This window comes from Pygocentrus nattereri, chromosome 6 (genome assembly GCF_015220715.1).
Source record: "Pygocentrus nattereri isolate fPygNat1 chromosome 6, fPygNat1.pri, whole genome shotgun sequence".
Lineage (NCBI taxonomy): Eukaryota > Metazoa > Chordata > Actinopteri > Characiformes > Serrasalmidae > Pygocentrus > Pygocentrus nattereri.
The window spans coordinates 28359802-28387276 of record NC_051216.1 but is presented as its reverse complement, the minus strand read 5'-3'; the positions used below and the strand labels follow the sequence as shown (position 1 = coordinate 28387276).

The following is a 27475-nucleotide window of genomic DNA, read 5'->3' as shown; positions in this document are numbered from 1 at the left end:
TAGATGCGAGGCTCTGGGGGTTCTCCCACACAGATGCGCCGAATACCTCCCAGCCACCCCCCCATGTATATTCACGCTATTTACTCCCACATACTATTTACACTGTTGCAAAGTAGGCAAGAGGACATTAGCAGTTGTCATGGTTTGTATTGTTGATTCAGTAACGGAAATCTCTCATCGGGAAGGTCAGAATCTAAACAGGAAAAATGAAGAGAGAGAGGAGAGGATGGATGTGGGCGTTTTCTGATGTCTTCCTTCTGAGAATTGTCTTACCAATGCTTCCTCTTTTTTTAAATACCTATCCAGAGTACCTATCATTTTTCTCTTTCTAGTAGATTTTTTATCCTCAAAAGCCTATTACAAGCTCCATCTTCAAACACTTCAAATATCTCAAAACACATGGCGCACTCAAGTTAAGTGGCATAACAGTGCTTTCTGTTCCTTCTACATGAGAAGGTGGCAGAAGTGTGGCTGGTCGAGAGCATAGCCAGCTGGTCCTCAAAAGTGAACATATCTGCAGGATTAACACTAATAACAATAAAATAAACATCTGCAGTCTCTGTAGACTTTGTTTGGACACCCACTGATCTACCACTGATCTGAGTTCCCATCAAAAGGGCTTGTCACAGTGGCCTACTTGTGTTTGATTTTCATAGGATTAATGGATGTACTAACCAAAATATGACCCAAATGTTAGGTGAGAAAAGGGCATACGTGTTTTTTTCTTTTTTCCTGATGACATTTGGAATCCATTAGGCTAAGGTATTAAGTATACTGCGCTTTCCAAATTGCAAATCAACAATGCACACAAAACACTTGTTCAAACACAATTCAAACAAATTGAACCTTCTTACAGAATGTGACAACAACAGAATTTGATTATTGGTTGCTTTAGCCTGTCTGCAGAAGAGAGAAAGTGCTTTGGGAACCCTGGAACTGAATATCTTTAGGCTGGTGAAGTTTCTTTCAATTGAACTGCAGAGACAGAGGGCATAGCAGACAGTCTCAGGTCAAAGCTCGTTTGTCAGCACTGTCCTGGCCTTCTACTTGCGCTCTCATGCTGGATTCTTTTGCTCTTACTTTGGCACACATCTTCTGCCTCGTGAGCCTGTGTTTATTCTGCCTTTAATATGTTTAGACTTTGCCATAATTAGTCCAGCCTCATCATCTGTTATCTTCCAGCACACGTGAACATACACGTGCCACAGAACTCTGGCAAGGATGAAGTTGCACAGGCTGAGAGAGACGGAGAAAGACTGATGGACATGAATATAAACAGGGCTCTAAGCAAAATAAAGGGTGATTATTTGAAGAGAAACACAGATGTCATATAAAAGGGAGAGAAAGTGTCAGAGTTGATCCTAACACCACATCAACCTGAGTCTAAGTGCACAAGCCTAACTGTGTTTGCGAGTGTGAATGCGCAAGTATGTTTGTGCGTGTGTGTAAATCTGCATGTGGTGGAGGCCTGGCTGGGGAATCTAGTATCCCAGAGGTCTTTGGAGCCAGGCACCTGCATGGTTGCCTCAGAATTCAGGAATGAACTGTCTGAGGCCCAGCTGCCGTGTGAATGAATGTGAAATTGAGGGGCTTTACTGTGGAGTCAAGTAATCAAATGCTTCAACAGCTAATCACTGCCTTTATTATTCTATAACTTGTTGTGTTGTATCCCAACACACAAGGACCAGACCTTCTGTTTATTAGCTTCTGAGCAACCTGAAAACAAAAGCAATATGTTAGGCAGATGTTTCATGGATCTACTGCAACGTCAAGGATACCATCATTGTCCGAGACCTACCACAAAACAAAGCTTGTTTCCAGTGCATTCAAGAATGACCTGTTGTAAAAGGGAAGCACCTTTTTTCTCATGAACAAAGCTGACACCCATTGCTAACCCAGCTGTGACGGGCATTCCAAAGCTGTTGCACATTAGCAAATCAAGTGGTCAATTAGGGCACAGGTCCAAACCTGGGCAGACTGATTATCAATGGCATTGTACTTCTTGTGCCAATGGAAATCACTAAAGCCTCGCACACACTGTACATTTGAAGTGAGGAATTAGACATGGGCCCATCACTAATCTGGTCTAACTCACTGTTTCAAATTAAGAAGAGCCATGGATAAGCAACATCAGATTAGCCAGTCGCATCAATCCTTCCTCTGGAAGACCTGTGCTTGTCAGAATATGACTATACCACTAGAGTGGATGCCTGACTACATGGGATCTGAATGTAACTGGCTCAGGGCTGATCCTTGAGGGCACTGCAGAGATTTGATGGGGAACATATGGGTAGTGGTATGGAGCCAGCTGTACTTTTCATGTGAACATGTTTTTGTTACCTGAGTAGCTGTTTAATAGGCCTGCAGACAGCAGAGAGCCAACATGCTAATACTGGAGAATAAACATGAAAGTCATTAAAAACTCTAACAAAGGACCAAAGTACAGAGGGTAGAAGACATGTGTGATTTTAACCCTTAGAAGCCAAGTAAGTAGTTTTGTTTTGCCATGGTATTTTGTTATCACATAACTAATTATTATTAATTAAGTAATTACATTGATATTAATTTTTTTACTGATTTTAAAATTTAGTTTTTTTCTTTTGTTTGTTTTGATGTCAAGAAATGACATAAACATGGTAAAAAATGTAAAAGATGCTTTTTCTTTCTGCAAAACAGTATTGCAGCAATAACTTTTCATCACACTTAAATCATAATGAAACATACAACATTTTTCTCATACAGCACAAACATGGTATGGTTTGAAAGCTTAGAATCAGCACTGAAAATTTTTCTGCGTGTTTTAATGAGCTACAAGACAAAAACACACAATATGGCCCAGAATATGTGGACACTCCTTTTAATTATCCAGTTTAGGAGTTTCAGCCACAAGCATTGTTAGCACTGGCAGTAAAATGGGTTATACTAAAGAGCTCAGTGACTTGTCATAGGAGATCACTAAGTGCAATCCCAAGCATCAGCTGGAGTGGTGTAAAGCATGCTGCCACAGGACTGTGGAACAGTCAAAACTTAATCTCTAGAGTGATATCACACTTCACTGTCTGGCAGTCTGATGGAGAAATCTGTGTTTAGCAGATGCCAGGACGATGCTACCTACTCAAATGCACAGTGCCAAAGTTTGGTGGAGGAGGGATAATGGTCTGGGGCTGTTTCTGGGTTTGGACTCTTATTTGCAGTGAAGGGGAAAGTTAATGCTTACACATGCAAACATGATAGAAAATTATATTCTTCTTACTTTGTGGCAACAATTTGAGGCCCAAACCTGTTTCAGCGTGACTGCCACCCTGTACCCAAAGCACACTGCATAAAGATATAACCTAAAGAGTCTGGTGTAGAAGAACTCCAGTGGCCTGCATAGAGTTCTGTTTGGGTAGTGAGAAAGGGAACTTCTATAGCAGGGAAGGAAACTTCTAGATTAATGCTCATGGTTTTGGATGTCAAATAAGCTTATATAAATGTGCTAGTCACATACTTTTGGCCATATAATGTAAGACATATTGAAATACACCACAAGGGGGTATCTATGAGAAGTACACCTCATGTGTATCTACAAGAAATATTCATTTTTTTATACATTATATACATGATGTGAATGTGAATGAATGCTGTAAAGTGGATCCTCTCTGAGAACACCCCTCTTATGTTTGAGTACAGCTGGGATATTTCCTGGAACTATAAGGAACACCCATATCTGTGTGTACCAAGCCTCAGAGGAAAAGTAGATCATTATATTACACTGTCAGTGACAGCAGAGTATATAAGAGATTTGTGCTAGATGAGTGGGAGCATGTGTTTGAGGCCTGGATCTGTTGGGGAAGGCGGTGTGAAACTCTCAGAATGGCTGTGAGGTCTTTACATTGCAACAGTGATATTATGGTGTCATGAAAGAGACTGAGCAGGTGGTCATCTCTTCCTGTCCAGACATGGCTGACTAGTAGGACTAGCATGAAATAGAAATATGCAGGTTGTTAGATGGGGAGATAGGGAAAGAGAGAGGGGGAGAGAGACAGAAAAAAATAATAAAGATTAATCTCAAATTTTCCCTTGTCACTATATAGTGCACTATGTAAGTCATGAAACTACAGCTTCCACACCCAAATAGTGCACAAAATGTTAAACAGGGAGGCATGCACCCTATTGCTGAATCACAAATGTATTTCTATTAGACATCTGATGCACTATTAGGGTCTGTTGTTATTTCATGACCTACATAGTGTACCACATAGCAAGGTGGATTCAATTTTACCTTGCATGTACTTCACCGACAAGAACATATTTTAAAAATTATGCTTTAGGTCAAAAGCTGATCTCAAATCTATTGTTAAATAGTGTATTCACATCCATTCAATACAAAAAGGGAGCTTTTAATAGCATTACCTGCTTCAGACCTACTCCCACCGCTGTGAGCAATTCTCACTCAGTAAGTTTCGTTATTTATATCTTACTGATTAATTTATATTTTAACAATTTAATTATGCAGAGCATTTTAAATATTGGTGGAATTCCATATTAACATATTAATAAAGCCTCTAAAAGATTATTTTTTCCATCTGCTGTTTTCCTCCATTTTATTATTTTTGTTATTTAAACTATTTAATTCATTTTAATCTGAGTCATTTAGCTCACAAGGTCACAGAATAACTCAGAGTTCATACAGTTATCTTAAAATTATAGTTTATACACTTATTCCACAGTCTAGACCCTAGTGATGCACAACGTTACAATAAAACTGAGAAAAGTGCAATACTTCAAGTAAATAAATTCTAATCATCTTGCTATAAATAATGTAAACAAACTGAAAGGGAGACAAAGTACCTCTTTAGGGTGGTCATCAACTGGCTATTTGCTTTTGCAGATTTGAAGTTCACACAGAATTTTGAAAAGAACGCGTATTTAAGGGATTCAGGAATGTTCAGATACAACCAAAAGACAACTATTGAAATGGCACATCCATTGCTAACTCATAAGAATAACATACGATGAGAATAAGTAAAGTAAAATTTCTCCTCATAACATACTGGTAAGGTTAGAGAAACAGATCAAGGACTCCAAGCAAGCCAACACTTAAAAAAAAAAAAGTTGTCTAAACATTGAGCAAACAGATCAACTCTGCCACTGTTAAATACAAGTAGCCAAAAGGGTTCCTTGAATTGATACCACTCCCTACACCTTTTAATGGCTGGTTCTTTACAAACCATTTTTGTAAATGAAGTATGCAAATGTGAAGAACTCTGTAATGCTTCTACCCCAATTGAATGCTAAGCTGGCTGTACATCCCAGCCCAGGACCATTTAGCAACCTTTATTTATAAGAATGTATAGAATCTTTACATTGTGTGTGGCTTCTTTAAACTTAAAAAATTCTTCACACTTGCAAATTTCCAAAAGTGGTTCATTAAAGAAGCATAAATTAAGGGTACTTTCACATCTGCCAAGTTTGGTATCTATTGAATGTTTTATTTAGTTCAGCCTGTTTTGACAGGTGTGAACACGCTGCGTTATACGAATGAACCATGGTCCAGCAACAATCCTAAAGTTTCGCTCTGCTTCCAAGCTTAGTTTGCTGTTCATGGGAACACATTTTTACAGTAGTCCGCCCCAAATGAGGGAACATCAGAATAAGCTTTTTTCAGTGCAGCGCAATACTGTTTGCAACATCTGCCAGTTTATTCTTTACAAATATTCATACATGCTGTACAAACTATTGCTAACAATGCCACATGAGCAATAGAGAAGCATTTGATTTTGTCACAGCTTCTGCAGAATGTATTTTCAATAGCCTGGTCTGGTCATCAGCAACTTGATTGGTTCATTTTAAACTGATGTGTCATCAAACCAATCAATGTAGAGACCAAAAACGTTTATTTCTATTGCATTGATGCAAATTCCTGACCAATCAAAGAACACTCACGTGTGTAATTTGGTGCACTTTAGTCAACCGCAGTGTAAAACCAACTGAAAATGAAAAAGATACAATGTCATAAAAACCCAAACTAAGTGTGAACACTGCCTACAAGGTTTTAGGAAATCAAAGAGTTGTTATATGGCTTTGATGACATTATTAATTGTCTTATTCATGCTGTTTTTCTTACAATAGGTCTTTCTTTAGCTCTTTATATTTTGAAAACAACTGAGACAAAAAGACGAGCTAATAGTAAGATAGCTGTAAACCCAACATTCAACTTCAGGCCTCGGGCACCTCATCTTGGCAATTATGGCTGAAGCATTCTTTCATTTTCAATACACTTTCATGAGGTTCTTTTAATTTAAGACAGATTAGGCTGTGATGGACTGCAGAAAAAGCCTATTGAAGCAGCACTGACTTAATTCTCCTGTTTACATGTTGCATGTCATTTCAAGCCAGATAAAAGTCCCTCATATCTGGGGTTAACTGTCATCTGCCCAAGAGAGAAATTACAGCTGTTTAGAACTTTCCAAACATCCATCCCCAAGAGCAAAAAAAAAAAAGTCCTCATATTTACGCCCAGTCGCGGCTTGTGTCTTGTGCTTATGTCCCACATACAATGCCGCTCTTGTCCTATACACTCAGTCCTTGAAAGTAGTGCTGCAGGGCATTAGAAGGGTCTTAAAAGAAGCTGAGGCTGGATATCCTAAAAGATAGACAGGAGGGAGAGAATAAAAGAGCTTTCTTCATCCAAAAAAATTTATATGAATATGAAGATTTAATTTGGAAAATACTGTCTTGTGATCCCCTGTATTTGAATTCAGAAATAGGAAGAAGAAAGGGAAACAGAAAGACCATTGTATATGTTCTAATTCTATGCTAGTGGACTAAGTGATGATAATAATTCTTCTGTATGTTAGATATAGGCTTCATTTTTGCATTCATTTCTGCATTTTCCAAAATGTAGTTTTAAAAATCTCCATTGATTGTATAAGAAAAGCTTTGCCACTTCTAAAGCGGGGAGGTCAAGATAGGTATCCATCCGAGGAATTTCATACATGCGCTGATTATCTTTTTAGGCAAGCAACATGAGGAATTTCCTTTGAGAACTTCAACAAGCTTGTTACTGGTCCAGTCACGGTCAGTCAAGAATAGTTAATACACCTAACTGACTGACCATCTGACACCTGAAATGTACATTACCAGGAAGTCCACCATGTAGAGCAGATGGCACCATTTTGGGAAGTAGTAATTTGTTGTGGCTGCTAATATTTCAAATACTGAACGCAGGAATAAGTGATGTGAACAAAGAGAGACCAACGTTATCTTACTAATCCCTAAATCACAGACAACTAATTAAATAGATTAATCACTGCATGAATGAACACTTATGCTAAAATTAACTAGTTCCCATAGGCTGCATTCATGGCAGTCCAAGTATTCTTGCCTAGTCTTGATTCTTAAGACCACTGATAATTTGTAAAGGTCTCCTGTCTTATTAAAAGCATCCACACCTGATCACAAGCAAGGCTCTATAGATCAGTTCTGCCTGAACAAACATTTTCTATGAAAGATCTGTCAAGTTCTAATAGAAGATTAAAACTCAATCTGAACCTATTTGTCCTGCACTCAATTGACACAGAATATCCAAGACAAAAATGTCTACAGCAATCATCACATTACTCATACATTTTAATGATCTGATCAGAAATACTCAAAATCGCAATTTAGCTTCATATTTTGCCCTTCGTATTTTGACTGACTGGAGCAGGTTTGGATTTTCCCTTTCCCATAATCTGTCTCTGCTAATAACTGATTCACAAGACTGCAGCTTTTCCTTTTGGCAGGAAGATGATTTGGTGTCTAGTTGCAGGCTAACATCTGAATTCACTGCCTGGCGGTCTGTTTGTAGACAGGATCTTTCTCAGGGGTATAATGTACACAGACTAGTCTGGCTTTTGAACCACTCTCTACGATTTAACATCTGAGAGTACAGCTAATACATACATATATCAACCACATCTTGTAGACATTTTGCAATGCACTGAACTGTCTGTGAGATGCCAGTTACAATTGGAGGATATTCCACTCAAGCCAGAGGTTAAAGTGCAAAACAGCTTTCAAACAGAGGAACCAGGGATTGACGTGTACATAATCAAATGGAAACAGAAATAGGGATCTAAGTTCATCCGATCTTCCACGTAGACTTTTACAGTAGCATTCCAGTCAGTTATTATCCTGTCCTCTGTAAGAGCGCTATGGACGTTTCTGACATTCCGTAGACTTCATGTCCGAATGCGTACTCAACATATTGTGACATGAGAATAGTTCTAATTATAGGAGACTCTTGTCATGTCTATGGTGAAGAAAATAAGGGACTTAATTCATTTTTCCCAGCAAAAAATGGTCTTATGGTCTGAGTACAAAAAAAGATCCGATAGCACTTATTGTGCTGAACATCCGCATGTCACTTCCTTTTCCAACTGGACTGTGCACTGTAAATTTTCCCACAGTGGATAAGGTCAGTATAGATGCACGCTTTTTTCAAACATGGACATGCTCATTCTGTATGTTATGTACTGTCCATTCCTTTGTCTTTACCACTGCATATTTCATCTCTAAAATCTAAGCATGTCATGAATCTACTGATGATAGTCACTCAATAAAGATCTTCTATCCTTAGCGTTGCTCTGAGAACCATTTCTATTTCCTCAGAAACAAGAGAATGGCTACGGGTGAACACAAAGCCCACCATTGATCCCCATTTAGATGGTTTCAACTGAGAGGATGTGCATGCAAGACCCTGCCATTGCAGCTTTCCACAGTTGTTGTAAATTGTTCTAAATCATTGGCACTGCACGTCCTGATCTTTCGAATGGATAATAGAGTAGTTACTTTGGCTAGTGCTCTTCTGTGACTAATTCTGAAATCTGTCTCCAGAAAACAACTGTGTTGTTTTGCTCTCCCAGCTGCACCAGACACCATACTTACTTGACTGCCCATACATGATGGAACAAAATACCTTGCAAAATGTTGGCAAATTCAGCTTTAAAGGAGTATCTGCTTCAGAGGCGGATCAGTGATGTACAAAGAATGGCATGAATTTTGCCAAATGCCTTCAGGTTTAAAACCTGTGATGCCAGCCAGTCTCACACTATTCAGAGCTGAAAGGCTGTGGGTGAGAGCACTGGCCAGACCAAGATGTTTGGCAGCCCACTGGAATAAACTCAAAAATGAAATTAACCATTCTTGTAAACAGTCGGGTCGACTTGGTCCAAATTCCTCTGCAACGCCTCTGTTTTGCCTCTGTTTTGTTCGCAGGAAAGTCTGGCTCCCTGCATTTCACAACCCTTTTTTGCACTGTTCTTTCAACAAGTTAAAATCCTCTGCCTTTTGGGAGTCTTTTTAAGTTTGTTAGCAGGTCGCAGAACTGAGCGAGGTTTTAATACAGACGTCAAGCTGATGAATATGCGACTAGTCCCAGTGGATGAATGGCAATCATTTAAATGCATTTTAAATCAGCCATGTCAAACAGCTGTAAACACTACAGGATGCAGGAGAGAACAAGATCAACAAACTTCCTGCAATTCATGACCACTACGTCAAATCTGATGGTGATCATCTTTGCAATAACGTGTTATGTTCATTTTCCTGCTTCATAATGATAATCATCTGCCCTTATCTCACAAATTCACCATTATCTGTCATTATGGTTCTCATATGTAATGCAATAAAATGTAGCACCAAATCATCTCATTATTTCATCGTTTTCTTCTCATTATTTGACATATAGAAAATCATTCTGACAGAAAACGGCTCACACCCTTTGGCACTCGGCGACACTGTGAAATGGTATGCCGCAATGTTTGTGTGTTATTCTCTGTTCTGTCCTCTAGAAGCATGATTATGAGGGACCACAAGGGGCATATGAAATATGTCCAGACATCTGCAAGGATCTGTTTCCCCTGACGACATTATTCATGGACAGATACAACTGAACAGAGGATGTGGATTTGGCTGGAGGAAGATGGACATTATGTGAGCTTGAATGATATACAAGGAACACAATATACAAACAATGAAGACAAGGAGGAAATAAGCAAACCAAAACATGTGAGCAGCATGTACATAAAAGGAAAGGCCTTGAAAAGTCTTGTTTTCCTTTTTTTAACCTCTTGAACCTTAGACTTACTATTTGGTTGATAATCTTAAAAGAAACTATTCAATGACTATTATTAAATACTACCAATAGTACTATTACTACCAATACTATTTCATCCCTGTTTGCACAACTGGCCTTTAGGTTCTTGGTGAGGTGCTAACTGGATCAGACAGACAATAAAGGAATGCTGCACCTCCTCTGCTTTCCAAATGAGTGTTTTGTACTACACTTTCAGGTTTGACAAAAAAGGTGAAATATACAGTTTGTTTATACTGTTCTGGATTGAGATGAAGTCTCTTCCAGACTCCATGCATGCTATAACAAAGACCTAACAGTCTTGGCACTTCCAAAGCTCTCAAGAACAATCAAACCTTCCTTCCTTTTCTGGTATAGCGCAAGAAAAAAAGACGGCCCGATGACTTGACCTATCACGAGGCTCTTTGCATCCTGGTGTGTGCTGAGGAATGTATTTCCTCTCTCTCCCCTACTCCTCCTCAGGAGATTTCCTCTTACCATGTTAAGCAAAAGGTCATAGTTCTGTTGTACAAACAGTGAGCTTATAAACTACAGTCTGTTATAGACGTACACTACTTCTAACAGTGTAGTTCATGAGCAAAGCTTGACATGAAAAGACATCATTTAAATCTACTCAAACTATTATATGAAGACATCAGGGCATTTTTTTCTTTGTAAAACATGTGTCATTCACTCACTCTGGGCTGATGAACGTGCCCAAGCAATGGTAAAATGGATTTGATGTAGGTGTTGATGTGCTTTTTATGTGGGTAAAGTAAAATGGGATTTCATCTGGTCACACTAGGGACTCATTTTAGTTAAAAAGTGTAAATAGAATACAGCCAAAGTACATCCAGATATGATCTGGACACATTAATGCAAGGTCTAAACAGGCTCTGTGTATGACAGAAGCAGCAGATAGAGACTGGGTCGAAGAATTTCTGCAATATTCCTTTCAGTGATAATCTTGGACAAAAGCTACTGGTGTGAATTTGAAAACAAGCTTTACATTAACAGGCTATCCAGCTTTTTTCTGTCAGAACTGAATTCTCCATGAAAGAACATATTCTGCTGAAGACCTCCACACATGTACTGGCTATTACTAGGGCCTCTTTAGACTACTCATCTGCCATTATCTCATTATGTTTAGTCTACTCCTATACGTTTGTTCTCACAACATATGGGAAGCTCCTTTGAAATGTCTCTCCCTCCTTTTTGCAGCTGAACTAATGAACTTTGGACACACCAGAAACAGCTGGAAACATCCATGGACACATGTAATGACAGGTGCGAGAGACGATGAACTAGACAAACTACATGTAACCAATCTATCACCTGTGAGGTCAAAACTTCAGTGAGATATGGGAAAGATGTTTCTAAATGGTTCTTAAATGTCCAAAAAAATACTGAAGGTTCTCAGTTCCAACTTAAACCAAAACGTTCATGCCAGTCTGCATTTCCAGCCACTGCTTAAATTATATTTGTACAACATCTATTTTTGCATTTTGGTACTGTAACTTTAAAGCTAAAACACATCATCCTCTCATATTTTCCTACTGTTACAGGTACAGGTTTTCAGTCAGGAAATGTGGTAGTGATGGACGGCTGATGGACAGCTGTAAAGCACAGATACAGACACTTACCCTGGCGCCTTTCTCAGGATAACACTGACACCCACCACTGCAGTCTCGGCCCCCACATGGCCCGGTGTACTTCTTACCGCCCTGAGAAAAGGGAAGGGAAGACAAACACGCAATCATTAGCTTACTGTCAGTTCATACTGGTCTCCATATGATAACTGTGGTGAAGCTCAACTGGTAAGTCTTTTTAAGGCCATATCTGATGTGATATAAGTAACTTCATAAAATAAGTTGCTTATACTCATCTTCATGGTAGTAGATAGAACCATTTTGTACAGTTCATGTCGACTTAGCAACCTGAGTAGTCTAAGAGTGTTTTCCCCTGACCATAACAGGCCTCAGTTCTTAACGCTATAATAGCTAACACCAGCCATACTTTCACAGACTTTGGAGATACAGTCTCCTGTAGCTGAAATCAGAGTAGCAATAGCTGCAATGCAGGTACAGCAAAAGTGTCACCATAGGGATTTTCTGTGCCCTAATCTCTCATGTGTTTCCACCACTAAATAAAAGAAGCACAATGATTTTTCTACTATGGGATGCACTGTGATAGTTTCCGAGCAAGTGTGTGCACACATTCAGAATGGAATTTGGATTGCTATGGGATTATTATTGAATTGTTGCATCATATTAACAGTAAAAAATGGCTGAAGTGTAAAGCATACTCTTTTGAAGCATATTCATTAGTTTACATGCTCAAAACATAGTTCATCGTTTAAGCATTGTTTCTATTGCCAAGAGATTATAGGTTTGATCCCATCACTGGGAGTCTCTCTGGATGGACAGGGTGGCCCTGTGCCCTGCCCAATTTATCAGCAAGATGCTAACTATTCTAATTCTTTCATGTTGAGCTGTATGTTGGGTATGTGGTAATTTAAAAAGATGGAATGGCGCTTCATTGTCTTGGAGTACGCATATGCTAGCCCTCACCCTCTCAGCTTGGTAGCACTGTGTGTAATAGAGACATAGCTCACAGAGTGGGAATTGACCAAAAAAAAATAGTTTAAAAAAGTAGTTTATGACACAAACAAATTAAAAATCCAATCTAAAACAAAACAGCATTGAGAAAACTGATCTGAAACTGTTATTAGATGAGAAGAGTAGATTAAAAGACATAAATAACTGCATTTTGGCTTATGATTAAAGGGTTAATAAACATTCCTTTCCCTCTCTATATGCCTCAGTGAGCACAAAGGAATGTCACTAGTATACACGGAAAACATTGAGCTCAAATAGTGCTCACTTATACCATTGGTAAAAGAGGTTCTGCGTTAAGCTGAACCGGCAACTGTTTATAGCACTTCTATGATAGTAAGATTTGCCCAAAAGACCTTGTGAATGATTAATAATCCTATAAATGGCCAGGACCCTTAGTTGGGAGTTTAAAGGGTTACTGAGAAAACAAATCAACAATTTATAAATGAATGGCCAAAAAGTTCACTTTCTTGGGAGTCACACTTTCTATGATGTCACACCAGCTCAACCTGCGTGTCTACGGAATGCATGTGTCAGTTTGTGTCTCTCGTTCTGCCACAAAGAACAAGCACAAAACTGGTGGCTTTATCCCTGGAGTGCAAAAAAGTAGAAGCATATGAATAGACATAATTCTGCCTTGTTACGTAGATTCGAGATTTTGGATGTAAAATTTACAAAGGCCACATTCATCTGTCTGGCCAACACCACAAAGGCATCCATTCAGACATCCTTTCATGATCCTTCATGTCTTGAACACAAAACAGAACCTTAAGTGACCAGGGAACGCATAAGACTTTCCATTTGATACATTCATTTTTCAGGATCAAATTCTTGAAATGTTCATTCATGCAGAATAAATAGTGAGATGAATCAGAATGAATTTATTCTGCTAGTTACCAGTAAACATCTCATATGTTGAGCACAAAAACAGAACAGCCACATCAAGCCTTTTCCATGAGTTGAAGACCACTGACAGGCATGGCAATAATGTCTTATCGGCAAAGCTTCATTTGTGCACTAGCAATCCTGCAAAAATGTGTGTAGGAACTCCAGGGGGACAGAGCGTGTTCTTCTGTTAGGCGAGAAAGATGAAAGACTAAACAGCAGCATGAAAGCGACACAATGTGTAAACTCAAACAATGAATAAAAGAGTCACCGGGTTTTGTTTATTGCTGCATAGTTGATGATTACTGCAGATGATGAGAAAGGTATTGTGCTCTATCCGGTTCTAGGCCTCCCACAATCAACTTTTCCACCATTTCTACAATAACCTTTTCCATGCCTCAAACAATAATCACCTGATTAATGTTAATGCTTTCTCACCACTATAAAACTCCTGTGCAATGGGTTGGGTGAGGGACAATGAATGCAAGTGTATACACGTGCGCACATATTCAGTTCAGTGAACACAGGTTTAAAGAGTTTCAAACTAATTAACAATGCAGAAAACAGGTTTGGAGACATTTTTCCCACTGCTCTCTTGGCTGCTTTAATTTTGGTCCTACAGACCCTGAAGAAAAATTTACACAGAAGCCTAAACAACTACATACAGTATTACTTTTACTGTATTCAATGATTCCATTCTTTTTGAGAGACTTGCTTTCAGTTTTTCAAAGAAATCTGCAGGGATATTTTTCCATATCTCAGAAGAATCCAAGTGATTCCAAACAAATTCAGAGAGGTTGAGGTCTGGACTTTGGGGTAGACAGTCTATTGTTCTGAGAACAGCAGCAGCTTCTTTCTTTGATTTACAAATATTCTTTCTTTTTTTGTCTATTTCTTTTTTTCCTGACAGCTTCACATCCTTTCAGACCAATAACTTTGAGTCGTCTTCTCACAATGGAAAGATGGACTTAGCCATGCAGTGTGCCATTACAAACATTTCTGAAAGAATGGGTCATTCTAAAGAGCTCACTGAATTTGAGTGTGGTACTGTAATATAATGCCACCATTGCAACAAGTCAGTTCACAAATGTCTTCCCCCCTAGACATTCCACAATCAGCTATGTGTGGTATTATTGAAAAGTGGAAGTATTTAGAAACAACAGCAACTCAGCCACAAAGTGGCAGACCATGTAAAATTACAAAGCGGGGTCAACGAGTGCTGAAGAAAAGTCACCAACTCTCTGCTGACTCAATAACTGCAGACTTCCAAACATCCTCCAGCATTCACTTCAGTATGAAACAGTGCACCGGGAGCTTCATGGCATGGGTTTTAATGGCCAAACAGGTGCGTACTAGCATGATTTCACCAAGCACAATTCAAAGTGTCAGATGGAATGGTGTAAAGTGCACCGCCACTGGAATCTGGAGCAGTGGAAACATATTCTGTCTAGTGATGAATCATGTTTCTGCCTTGACTACATCGTGCCAGGGAAAGTTTGGTGGAGGAGGGATAACGCTTAGACCCTTCTGTTCCAGTGAAGAGAAATCTTAATGCTTCAGCATACCAAGACATTTTGGACAAATGTATACTGCCAACTTTGTGGGAACAATTTGGGGATGGCCCTTTTCTGTTGGGGTCCATATTAATGCCATATTAATGGGTTTAGAATGGGATGTCATAAAAGCTCTAGTAGGTGTAATGTGTTAGCTATGTCCCAATACTTTTGTCCATATATTGTATCTCCTGACCAATGAGTAACTTGTGCCTAAAGGCTATTTTGACTGGAAATGAAATGCATTGGTCTTTGACTATTGCACAGTACTGTATGACTGTACATCCTCATGTCAACAGTCTAGTACTTTGAACCAATAAACTTTGAGTTGTTTTTCCACTGTTTTTCTCCAAGGCTTATAAGATGCGTTTATTCTCAAAGGTGAGCTCTCCTTTAGAATGCAGACCATATGGACATCATCCACAGAAATATTTCACCAGTGGGATTCCAGGAAATGCACACATCTTCATGCTTCTCCAAACAATCTGTATTGGACAAGTCCACAGTCATAGATGGCTAGTGAAGTGCCTCTTTACAGGGATCTCAGATGGTCACATCTGTTTGCTTCTCAGGTATGAAAAACTCAAGTATAACATGAAACACCAAAGCTCCTTAGTTTGCTAAAGCTGTATGTTTGTTTCTTAAATAAATGACAGCTTGAACAAAATAATCTGCTGGAGAATGAAAGCATGTGTGAGGTATGACAGAAATCAGTTGCAGTCTGTGCTGCAGCACATGTTTGGCCATTAGAGGAAGGTCAAGAGACTGACTGCTGTGGCCATAGATGAAACTAATGGGTCAGAAATCACTGCCAGACAAATAAAAAGAGGAGAAACAATAACATGGAATGCCTCAAATGTTTCATTTTTGTCACCTTTGACATTCTATTTGCAACAAACACCAGAAGCACAGAACAGTAAGTGAGTGAGCAAATGTCTGGCGATGAACAAAAAGAAACAATGCAAAAGAGCAGATATTGGTTGCCAGCCATAAAAAAGGTTAAATTTTCGAAACCTCAGCTCCTGATGTGAAAACAACAAGCACATAGTCCAAAAACAGTAAGCTCTTCAGCTGCATGGGACTTGCATATTGTTGCTGTCCAAACAAAACCTTCCATCTCAAAATTCTGACTGGTCAATTTTTCCTTGGGAGTTTCAAGAATTTAACTGTTTGGTTTTCTACATGGCCTTTAGGGTTTCCCTCTACAAATATATTTTTCTGATATTTGGCATAGTTAGAAGGGACTTCTTGTCATGAAAATGAAATGTACTCAATACTCAAAAATTAAATAGTCTGTATTCACTCAAACATTTTTAGACCCCCCAGAACAAGTCAGAGGGAAAGATGGAACTCCCTGCTTCATTCCAGAACTCTGAATGAACTGTGTATAGTGGTTATATGAAAGCACATGACATAAAACACGCTTACCATGAGAGCTATTGACAATATTGAAAAAGAAAATGCTCTTAGAAATGTACAGCGAGCTATCAGTTAGTTGTACTTAAATGTTATATAATTACATACTTAATTACATAGTTATGTATTGAATTATGTTTATTTTGATTTACATTCTGCATCAACAAATCTATGTCTATATGTTCACAATTTTCCTGCTTGTTTCAATGAGCTATGAGTAAGAAGTATTTAATAGCTAATCACACCATGGCTCTGTCATCACCCCTAATAACTATATCCTCTTTTTCTGTATTTCCTCTATGGCAGTAGAAGGTCAACGGCAAACCAGGTATGCTATTGTTTTTAGCGGAGCAGCAACGGAATGCAAGAGTTAACACCATGAGTTACATTTTCCCCACTTTTGTTGGCTACCAGAGCAGTGGAATAAACCAGATGTTGGTTTTTGGAAGCCATGGACACCAAACTTCAAATTGTCTGAGTTCCGGCACACCCAGTATTACAAAACAAAAACTAATTTAAAAGAGTACAGAGCATCCCCCTCACATTTTCCTTCTTAAAAAACAATCAATACTATCAGACATGCTCTGAAAACCATCTATTTCGCCAGTGACGCTGTCACTGTGGCAACGTTTCCATGGTTGCATGGAATGACAGGTTCCTCAATGACAAAATGTAATATAGCATAAGGTAACAGTGATTGCAACAGTGGTGCAAAGATCAGTCCCTCAGATAGAGGAGTTCATGTTCATACAGTAGACCTTTTACCCTGTTTGAGGAGTGGACAGTGGCAGAAAGATTTATGTCTCTTTTAGTAATAAGGAGCGAGTCAGCAGACACAGATGCATCTCCCCTTTCTCAGAGAAAGACACACTGCCTCACCTCCCCAGCACATCAAACCTATCTCCATGACTTGTTGTTTAAAGAATTGTTCAGATAGAACCCTGATATTATTAATGCGCTCTTGGTCAATCCTCTCTCTCATTAGAGGCATGGAGGCTTAAGGGAGGTACTGGAGGACGTGGTTGTTTGCGGAGCTGATTTAATATCTTTCCCTGTGGTCCTTAGCAGACTGGATTTTAGAACAGCACAGAACATCCCCTTGCACAGCTGTCTGACCTGAATCTCACAACCAATCCTAACACCCTGTAGGCTTCGGACGATGAGAATCTGTTTCGAAAGCAAGCAGCTGCCATAAACTGTGATATATTATCCAAGAGTGGAGAACATGATGAGTGGTGTTATCAAAGCATGTGGTCAAATAGTTTGACACAAACAGTTAACAGTTGGTATACACAGTCAAAACCTGAAGGTGCCAAAAAGAGTTCTTTGGAGCAATGCCAGAAAAAAACCTAAAACTTACCTAAAACAACCTAAAACAAACCTAAACCTGAAACAACTTTCATTGGATCTTTCTTTAGAGAGTCTGCACCTAGTGTTATGGTTATACACCATTTTTTCTAGAATTGTAAGAATAAGCTCATTTTAATGTAGTAATTAAAAATTTTAAAGGAGAATCTGCCAATTCTAAAAACACTTTGCATGGTTTTGATGTGAAATGGTTAATTGTAGAGGTAATAGTTAATTCTTTACAATGGTGGTAATACAAACCAGCAATCACTATGTCTACATCACAAACATGGCCACTTTATTATCTAAAACAACCAATGAACCCACTCCGTCTTCTTCTGAGTATTTATATGTGGATTTTATATGTCTAAGTGGATAGTGGTAAAATAGTGGTAAATCTGGAAAAAAGGCAAAAACTTTACCTCAAACTGTTATACAACAATGTCTCAGGCACACTCACACTGAAAGCCCTGACATTATTTATACTTTAATAACCAAGATTGTAGATTAAAAAAGTTTTTTTTTTTTTTAACAATCAACACTTTCATGTCTAACACACACACACACACACATGGTTTAGGTATCTAATAATGAATGTATTTACTGTCTTTGCTTAGTAGTTAAATTGGTTGTAACAAAACAACTTAAATTGCTGACAACTCAGCAACCTTTTCAAAGCTGGTTCAACAGTATGTAACTTTTCTTCAAAGAATTTCCTTCTACATCTTAGTTTTTGAATAAAGTACGGAATAAATTAACTTTAACATAAAGCTAGAGTCTGTGTAATGTATAACTTCAAAACATTTGAGGCAACAGACAATCTTAAATAGTTTGAATAAATTGAACTTGGTGGTTTACAATGTGTCAGGAAACACATTCACATTCATTTTGTGTAATACTGACTGTAGCTTTTCCTCTGGATGGTTGGTTCCTATCACCACTGATGTGAATTAAAATGAGTGTAAATGGCCTGGCGTGCTGCTCTGACGCAAAAACCTTCTCTCCTTGTTCACATGGCCGAGTCTGATGACACAGTGATGACTCAGTGATTCCAAAGATGACATGTTTACATAGCTCAGTGGGCACACTGTGAGATGCTGTAGCTTATCTTTTCTGTTTCAGTAAAAATCATACATCAGATAGAGAGGAAACAACGTCCATGTATGGATGGTCCCTGCGGTCAAACACAGCTTGAATCATACTGTTCTCAGTGTCCCGCTCAGTCATAACTACATGTGGCTGAACCACAGAGATGCAACTCCTCCAACTCTTCCACTGTATTGTCCCAGCTCTTAGAACACAGCCTTAGCCAAGCCAGATGACAGGTGTCTGGCACAGACTGAGTTCCAGACACCAAGCCCCTTTCCACCACTAGAATCTGTAAAGTGCGTGAGAGCTGGTCAAAACATAATCTGCCTCTATACACAGAAGCTTTTGACTAAGCCTTGACTGAGGGACATGAAACCACAGAATGGGGGATTACAGCAGATGTAGCTGAAGCTCTGATGCCAAGAAAATGACCACAACTGGATGCAAAGTGAAAAACTTGACCAGCGTGACCAAACTTGAGATGATTAAAAGTTTGAAACATTAGGACATCTGAAAAGAATAAAGCATTTCGCAGAATACCATACCATTCTCTGGGGTGCAGTACAAGGCTATGGAACACTGTAACCAGCAGTGAGAAAACTGTGACTGTTTATGCCCTCATCATGGAGAAAGGGACATCCTGAGGAATTCAGAACCTCGCTTAGCACTACCAAACATGGACTTGCTGTTGTTTTCTGCTATTTTAACACAGATTCCAAACATTTTCCCCTCATACTCTGACATTTTAAGGTCCTGGACTCTATTACTTTGTCTCCATCTGCTAAAAATAAAAGAAAGCATTCCAAAATATAAAGACAAAGCTATTAAACATGTTTCTCATCAACCACCACACAAAATTATACTCCTAAAGTATGGATGTGACACATAAGTATTGGAGGCAGGTCTATAATCTATGAAAATGGAAATTAGCTATTTCAGACAGATCTGTACTTTTAAGGGTGCTTTAGCATCTACCTTGTTTGGTGATAACCTATAAAACTTTTGTTTGGTTCATTCTGACAGGTGTGAACAGTAAACCCATAGTTTGTTCTGTACCAAAGAACTGAACAATGGTTGTCCAAAAATCACAGGTCTCTTCTTAATGAAAACTTAGTGGTTAAGTTTGCTGTAACACAGTTTTATGATAGTCCATAACAAACAAGGGAATTCAGCAGATTCATCAGAGCATGCCTTCGTGTTTTTCAAGCAGGGCAACAGTTCTGTACCGTCTGCAAAATCTGCAGAGCTTACATTGTTCCTGTAACACAAGATGTGGCAAATAACATTGAGCAATGAAATAATAAAGAGGAAATAAACTAATTGGCTACATCCAAATTGACGAAGCAATCATAAAGAGGCAGGTAGAAGTTTATTTTTATTGCTTTGATAGTGCTGCAAAAAATTAGGGGTGTAAGAAAAAATATAAATTCACTTGAGTATCACAATATGATATTTTGTGGTCCTGTATCAGTTCTTGAAAACACAGTATCGATTTTATAATTAATAGTTTATATTCAAAGAATTGCAGCAGACAGTAGTTAATTTTGTGTTTTGTTTAAGCACAATGTTGCATGTTAGCTCTTAGACTCTTTCACTTCAACAAGTAGCATTAAATTAGCATTAGCTAGCTGAGTAGTAATGCTACTGATGGCTGAATAATGCTGGTAACGTTTTCTGATAAGGAGATTCTTATTAGCCAGCCTCTTGTATGAATTTTCCTGTTGAACCTTAAATGTTGCAGTAGTTACACTCTAACACCTACAACTCTACTCAGACAGGATTAGTTTTACATAAGGAGGTGGGGTAATGTAATTTTACTGGCGTTTTCAGTGATTTTAATCCTGTCCAAATGCGCCATTCTAGATACTGCACTTTTCAGAGACATAAAAAATTGTGCTGAATATGGCTTTATGAATATTTTTGAAAAGCGTTCTATGTGGCACCAAAAAGGGCCCAGCCTTTTCTCTTCTTTTTTAAGAGTGTAGGCATCTCTCTTTTCATGTGAAGAGTTTTTTGGCTCAAATTGCAGCAAATGTAAAAGTAAGACTTGTACCCCTGCAAAGTTTCTGACCAATAAACAAACACCCATGTGTATAAAGTCACAAAAAAAAATACAAATTATGGTGCAGACTTCAGCAAGCAAACTTGTGATAACAGTCTGAACGACAAAATACAATGCATGCTGTTATAAGGTTCTCATTTCTAAAGGCATCTGAGTTCAAAGTCATCCACACGTCTAAAATGCAGTCTCAGTTTACATACAAAAAACAGAGAAGTGAAAGATAAACACTATTCTTCCCTCACCTTACCTGTCTTCATGCCTCTCACACACATTACTAAGGTGTAAGTTAAGACAATATCTCAGCCTTAACATTTTTGGTCATATTTTTATCATCCTAACTAGTTTCAGCTGAAAATAAAAAGGCATAAAGTTCAAATTGAATGACTAAGTTGTTGGCTGATGCGTAACTGAATACAGGTTCTAAGTGAGAAGGTAGCGTTTGCTGTGGGATCTCATGACTTGGAAAACCCAAAGCTTTCTGAACCCTGACTTTCTGCCCTTAGACTGTTGACCTTTGACCTCAGCTGTGATCCTATCAGGGCTAGGGGCTGACCTCTGCCAAGTGTCAAAGGGTAACACTGATAGAAAAGCTGCATGATAAGGACTCTTGTCATGTACAAGACCACCACAGAACCAGAGATTACACCAAACAGAGGACTTCAAAGAGGTCTGCACAATTAAGTGAATCTAATCGCTTTAGTTCAAATGTGTGATATAAAATGAATGAAAGCCACATAACATTCCTTTCAGGTCTTGAGTTACTTGTCTAGAGTTACTTTGTGTTACTATTTAAATGTAATTATATAATACATGGTTATTAAATAGTTACTACATAGTTATAGAAACACTTGCGTTTACATTCAAATTACATTCTTCATTAACAGGTCTGAGTATGTGTTTTTTCACAGTCTCATTTCTTTTAGTGTCAAGAAAATGACAATTGCCAATGTAAAGGAAGGCTCTTGCAAAACAAAACTGCACAATGTCAATTTCAAATCATGATAAAAAAGTGCCTCTTTTACCTACAAAGTGGTAACGATACCTACGATGCCAAATCTAAGCACAGAATAGTGATCTAGTTTGTATAAAATGTATTCAAGCCTTGATAACAAGCGTGAACCTGTCAGTGAAAGATGCAATGCCCAACAGAACATTTCCGATTCCAGTATTGTTATATTATGAAAATGTAGGTCATCTAAAATAGGCGATATCACTACTAAAACTACTAAAACAGCAAGAAGCCCAAAAAAGTTCCATTTCCCAGCCCTGCTGCCAATTTCCTCTCTGATGTGTCCTGTTTTTCTCTCTTGCTCTTAATTTGAATTTCTTTCACCCTTCTCCCTCATTCTCACCCTTTCTCTCTTTGGTCACTCAGCAGTGGTGCTGGACAGGGCACTGAGGAGGAAACCCAACCCCAGATAAGGAGAGATGCACAGAGATCTGACCTGACCGGACAGGAGGAGGGAGGCATACCACCTGTCTTTCAAATGAACATTTAATGAGATGGAATGAGGGAGGAATGTGACCTGTGTGTTTATACGTGTGTGTTTGTCATCTAGGCCCGTGGGCTGCTCTGTTTCATATGTCTGAGGGAGTATGAGTGAGCAGTTGGGCTATAAGGACACTTTGTGACTCCAACATTTCACAAATATTTCCTGTCGATAAGCTGATATGATGTGCGTGCTCACATAACTAGACACCTGATAATGACTGATAAGAAACAGTGGCACATGTGTTTGAATGTGAGTTTCCAAATATATATTTAGACTTTTTATATCTACACCTGGGGAATCATGGTGGTTATGAATTTGTGTGTGTGTTAGTGTCAAACCATAGCTAGACCTTCAGAAACTGTCCAGACAATCTTAATACCTGATTTAAATCACCTACATTTTTCAAAAATAAAAATATCAACATTTTTCAAATTTGCTTTTCATCTTAGTCTTTATACACTGTATTTCCAAAAGTATTCACTCGTCTTCCTTCACATGCATATGAACTTGAGTGACATCCCATTCTTAATCCACAGGGTATAATATGATGTCAACCCACCCTTTGCAGCTATAACAGCTTCAACTCTTCTGGGAAGGCTTTCCATAAGGTTTAGGGAGTTTAGAGAGTGTTTATGGGTATTTTTGACCATTCTTCCAGAAGCACATTTGTGAGGTCAGAAACTGATGTTGGATGAGAAGGCCTGGCTCACAGTCTCCACTCTAATTCATCTCAAAGGTGTTCTGTCTGGTTGAGGTCAGGACTTTGTGCAGGCCAGTCAAGTTCTTCCACACCAAACTCTCTCATCCATGTCTTTATGGACCTTGCTTTGTGCACTGGTGCGCAGTCATGTTGGAACAGGAAGGGGCCATCCCCAAACTGTTCCCACAAAGTTGGGAGAATGAAATTGTCCAAAATCTCTTGGTCTGCTAAAGCATTAAAGGGCCAAGCCCAACTCCTGAAAAACAAGCCCATACCATAATCCCCCCTCCACCAAGCTTTACACTTAGCACAATGCAGTCAGACAAGTACTGTTCTCTTGGCAACCGCCAAACCCAGAGTCATACATCGGATGGCCAGATGGAGAAGCGTGATTCATCACCACATGTCTCCACTGCTCTAGAGTCTGGTGGCGGCGCATTACACCACTGCATTCGATGCTTTGCATTGTGCTTGGTAAGGCCTGGATGCAGCTGCTCAGCCATGGAAACCCATTCCATGAAGCTATTTATGCACTGTTCTTCAGCTAATCTGAAGGCCACATGAAGTTTGGAGGTTTGTAGCGATTGAGTCTGCAGAAAGTTATTGACCTCTGCACACTATGTGCCTCAGCATCCGCTGACCCCACTCTGTCATTTTACTGGCCTACCACTTCGTGGCTGAGTTGCTGTCATTCCCAATTGCTTCCAATTTGTTATAATATCATTGATAGTTGACTGTGGAATATTTAGTAGTGAAAAAATTCCACGACTGGACTTGCACACGTGGCATCCTATCATGGTACCACAAGTCACTGAGCTCCTGAGAGCGACCCTTTCTTTCAAAAATGTTTGTAGAAGCTGTCTGCATGCCTAGGTGCTTGGTTTTATACACCTGTGGCCATGGACATGATTGGAACACCTGAATTTATTTGTTGAATTTATTGATTTGGATGGGTGAGTGAACACTTTAAGAAATATAATGTATGCTCCTAATGTCCTAAAGAAGTAGCTTAGTTGTATCTACATAGATACCACAGTGAAAAAAAATGACTGGAGAATTTTCTATTGGACATTTAAACCACTTCTCTTTCTCCAAAATGTAACAATCAAAAAGAGTATTATTGCAGTTCTTGCAACAAGAATGACAATGCTAATTAAGGAGTCATTCTACTTCTCACTGAGGCTGAATGGCACTTATAGGGCTGGAATGATCACTGCAACTACATGATAGTAGAAAGCTAACCGTGATGGTGGGTACACTACTCAGTATGCTGACAGCTTTGAGTCTATTATTTGCCACTTGCTGTGAGTTACATGCCATTGAAAGCATGTAGGCATTTTTCACTCACCGCAGGTGTGAAAACAAAAGTGATGCAGGAAAGTGGATGTGAAGAAATAGGCCTATTCTTTTTAAATTTTGAAATAATAATCAAAAGTCTCAGAATAAAATGGGATTTCCATTGACCAACACTTAACAGATGATGTAACCTACCCTGAAAGGCCCAAAGGCAATCTAAGTGACTCCAGTGCACACAGTACATATCACTCCCCATTTTGTACATGGAGCCAGACATAAGGTTGAAATCAAGAGGTCCCTCAACACTACTGTTAGACAACAGTATGTTTTATAATTACACTCATTTTATTACAAACATCTACCTTGAATTTATGTTCGCTGGTAACAAAATGAGGTCCACATACCTTTTAGGCTCATTATTTAGAACCAAATAACTGATGTTTACCATTTACCATAAATCCTTGATATAAATGTCAAACTCACATGGTCGTGTGTTTTTGGTATGATCATATCAATCTCAGCCGGGTTTTTACATGTTAGTGACACTGCTAGGTTGCGAGTTTCCAGTATAAAGAAATCACCAAGAGCGGTTTTGTGGTCAGAAACTGGCTGCTAATGAAGCTATGGAGCAGGGGTCCGGAGGGCCACTGTTCAGCTTAAAGACACTTGATTCAACAAATCAGGAAATTACCAGGTGCTGAACTGAGAGATCACCAAACTGTCCTGCAGTAAGGTCCTCTAAGACCTGAGTCTGAGATACCTGGACAAGAGACGCATGGCGGTAGCTGGATCTACAAAGTAAGGTACAGTGGCTGGTATAATACTATTCTAGAATTCCTTGAGTGATAAGATTCTTAAAGTGATATAGCAAGAAATTGAGCACCAATCTTCTAGTCTTGTCTGTAGCCTATAATGTCTTCTACCTTCATAGCAAAAGCAGACAGTGGGAATCAGTACTTATTTATTTAAAAACACCTCCTTAAGAGGTAGATCTTAATAAACCACACTGATGAAGCCTCCCTTATCAGGAGCTCAGAGATGTTCTCCCACAAGAAAGCACCGGCATCCCAGACAGAGAATGACAAAGAGAGGAAGCCGTGGGTTCAGGCTTGTCTTTGTTGGGAGAGAAGCGTGTCTAAATGACCCCCATGACTGTACACTGAGTAACATGACCCCGAAGAAAGGAGTCAAAAAGAGAGAGAGCAAACAGGCAAGAGCAGAATCAAACATGGGCAGGCAAAAGCCAGCAATGAGAATGTGTTATGGCTAGAATGTCTGTTCGGTCCTAGCCACAGACTTTTGTTGTGCGGTCAAGCTCAAGAACAAACAGAAAATCCAGAGGTTGAAAACATAGCAGGGATACATGTGAGGACAACAACGGAAAACAGAGATGAGCTCTTAGCTACGCTGTTGTTTGATCTCACAAGCTGAGCATGAACGGCAGTCACGTGTCAGGAGAACATTCATCCAGACGCAGTTCATCCATAGTGCATAAAACAAACATTTACTTTGAGCTGAGTTGCCTGCTAGTTGAGGGCCAGAGAATGCTTAGCTATTGTCCCTTCTGCTGTAGACAAAATAATGAGGAATATTACTCGGGAGAGGTTTCCCTTAAATATTGCATTAACAAGCACATCTTTATCACAATACAGAAAAATTACAGAAGAAAGTATCCAAACAAACAGAATTTTTTATTAGACTGAAAATGATGGATATGCCATGTAAATGTTTTTGCTGTTACATAAATCTCACTTCTTTTCTTTTTACAACATTTGAAAACATCAGCTTTACGCTGTGTGAACATTTCATGTTGAACTGACGGACCAATTACTCTGAATAAATCTTTCACTAATTTTTCCTTCGTATGTGTTTTCCTTTGTATGTGAAGTTGCTAATTTAAATATACAAAATTTTGCGATGATAAGTTTATGTTCAGTTTACAGACATGTTTAAAAGCCCCATGTGCAGAATTTCCTGAGTAATGTAATCTACTTCACTGGCCTATCACTCATTGTAACAGCTGCCAGATGCAGCTTCAAAAACACACATGGTGCACAACTGACTGTGAACAAAAGGCAAAGACAAAACACCCAGATACAAAACTTCAGACCATGGGTTTTGTATTCTTTCTGCATATCTTCAAACTAAACTAGATCTCCATCATTAAACTGGCTCATTATGAAGATAAGGAAAATTCGACATCTGGTTTTTCGCTCTCACCCAGTTTCTCATCTGTCCTCACAGCAGCTCCTTAAAATACCAGACACTGCAAACACGATCTTCAGTGCCCCTTCTTATTACCTTTTTGTGTTAATGTTGATGAAAACAGGTGAATAATGAGGAGACAGAGCTGAACGTGTGTCTGTTTATTAGAAGGAGTGCACTTGGCTAATGCATTTGGGAAATGAAACTGAAACTGGAGAGCGGTAAGACTCTGATAAACAGCACAAAGAACTGTCACAATATTTTTCAAGTTTTTGCTTTAGTTTTGTTTCACCTTTTTATATCAGTAACGATAGCTAACCTTAGATGTCCGGCTAACTAACTTGATTATTTTGATTGTGTTCACATTTCAAATGTGGGTCTACAGTCAGTTGCTTGGTAACAGACATGACTGTTGACTTTGAATGAGATAAGGTTTCCTAACTTGAGATGAGATAAGATACTGTAAAACAAGATTCCTAAATTCAGTTAAGATTTGCTTCTGTAATACAAATTTGTGAAAAATCATATCTTGACCTGTCAGATCTTAAGACAAAAAGATAGGAAGTTTCTGTAATCTGGCCCGAGACCCACAAGACTCACAGGAGTCTGCATCTGACAGCATTTTTAAAAATTTACATATTTAAAAAAATGAAAAACAATATGAGTAATAAGGTTTTTTGGGGGGCAATGATATCCAATCAGCTACTTGTTGTTA

The 27475-nt window shown here is 38.8% G+C and overlaps 1 protein-coding gene across 2 annotated transcripts in view; it reads right to left on the bottom strand.

Annotated features, from left to right (window-relative positions):
* The window catches only part of col4a2 (collagen, type IV, alpha 2), a 103712-nt gene that overhangs the window by 61963 nt on the left and 14274 nt on the right, over positions 1-27475 (bottom strand). For both annotated transcript variants that reach the window (XM_017704695.2, XM_017704696.2), the window contains exon 4: positions 11743-11823. In XM_017704695.2, the coding sequence (XP_017560184.1) occupies positions 11743-11823 (81 nt within the window). The remainder of the gene's footprint in view (positions 1-11742; positions 11824-27475) is intronic.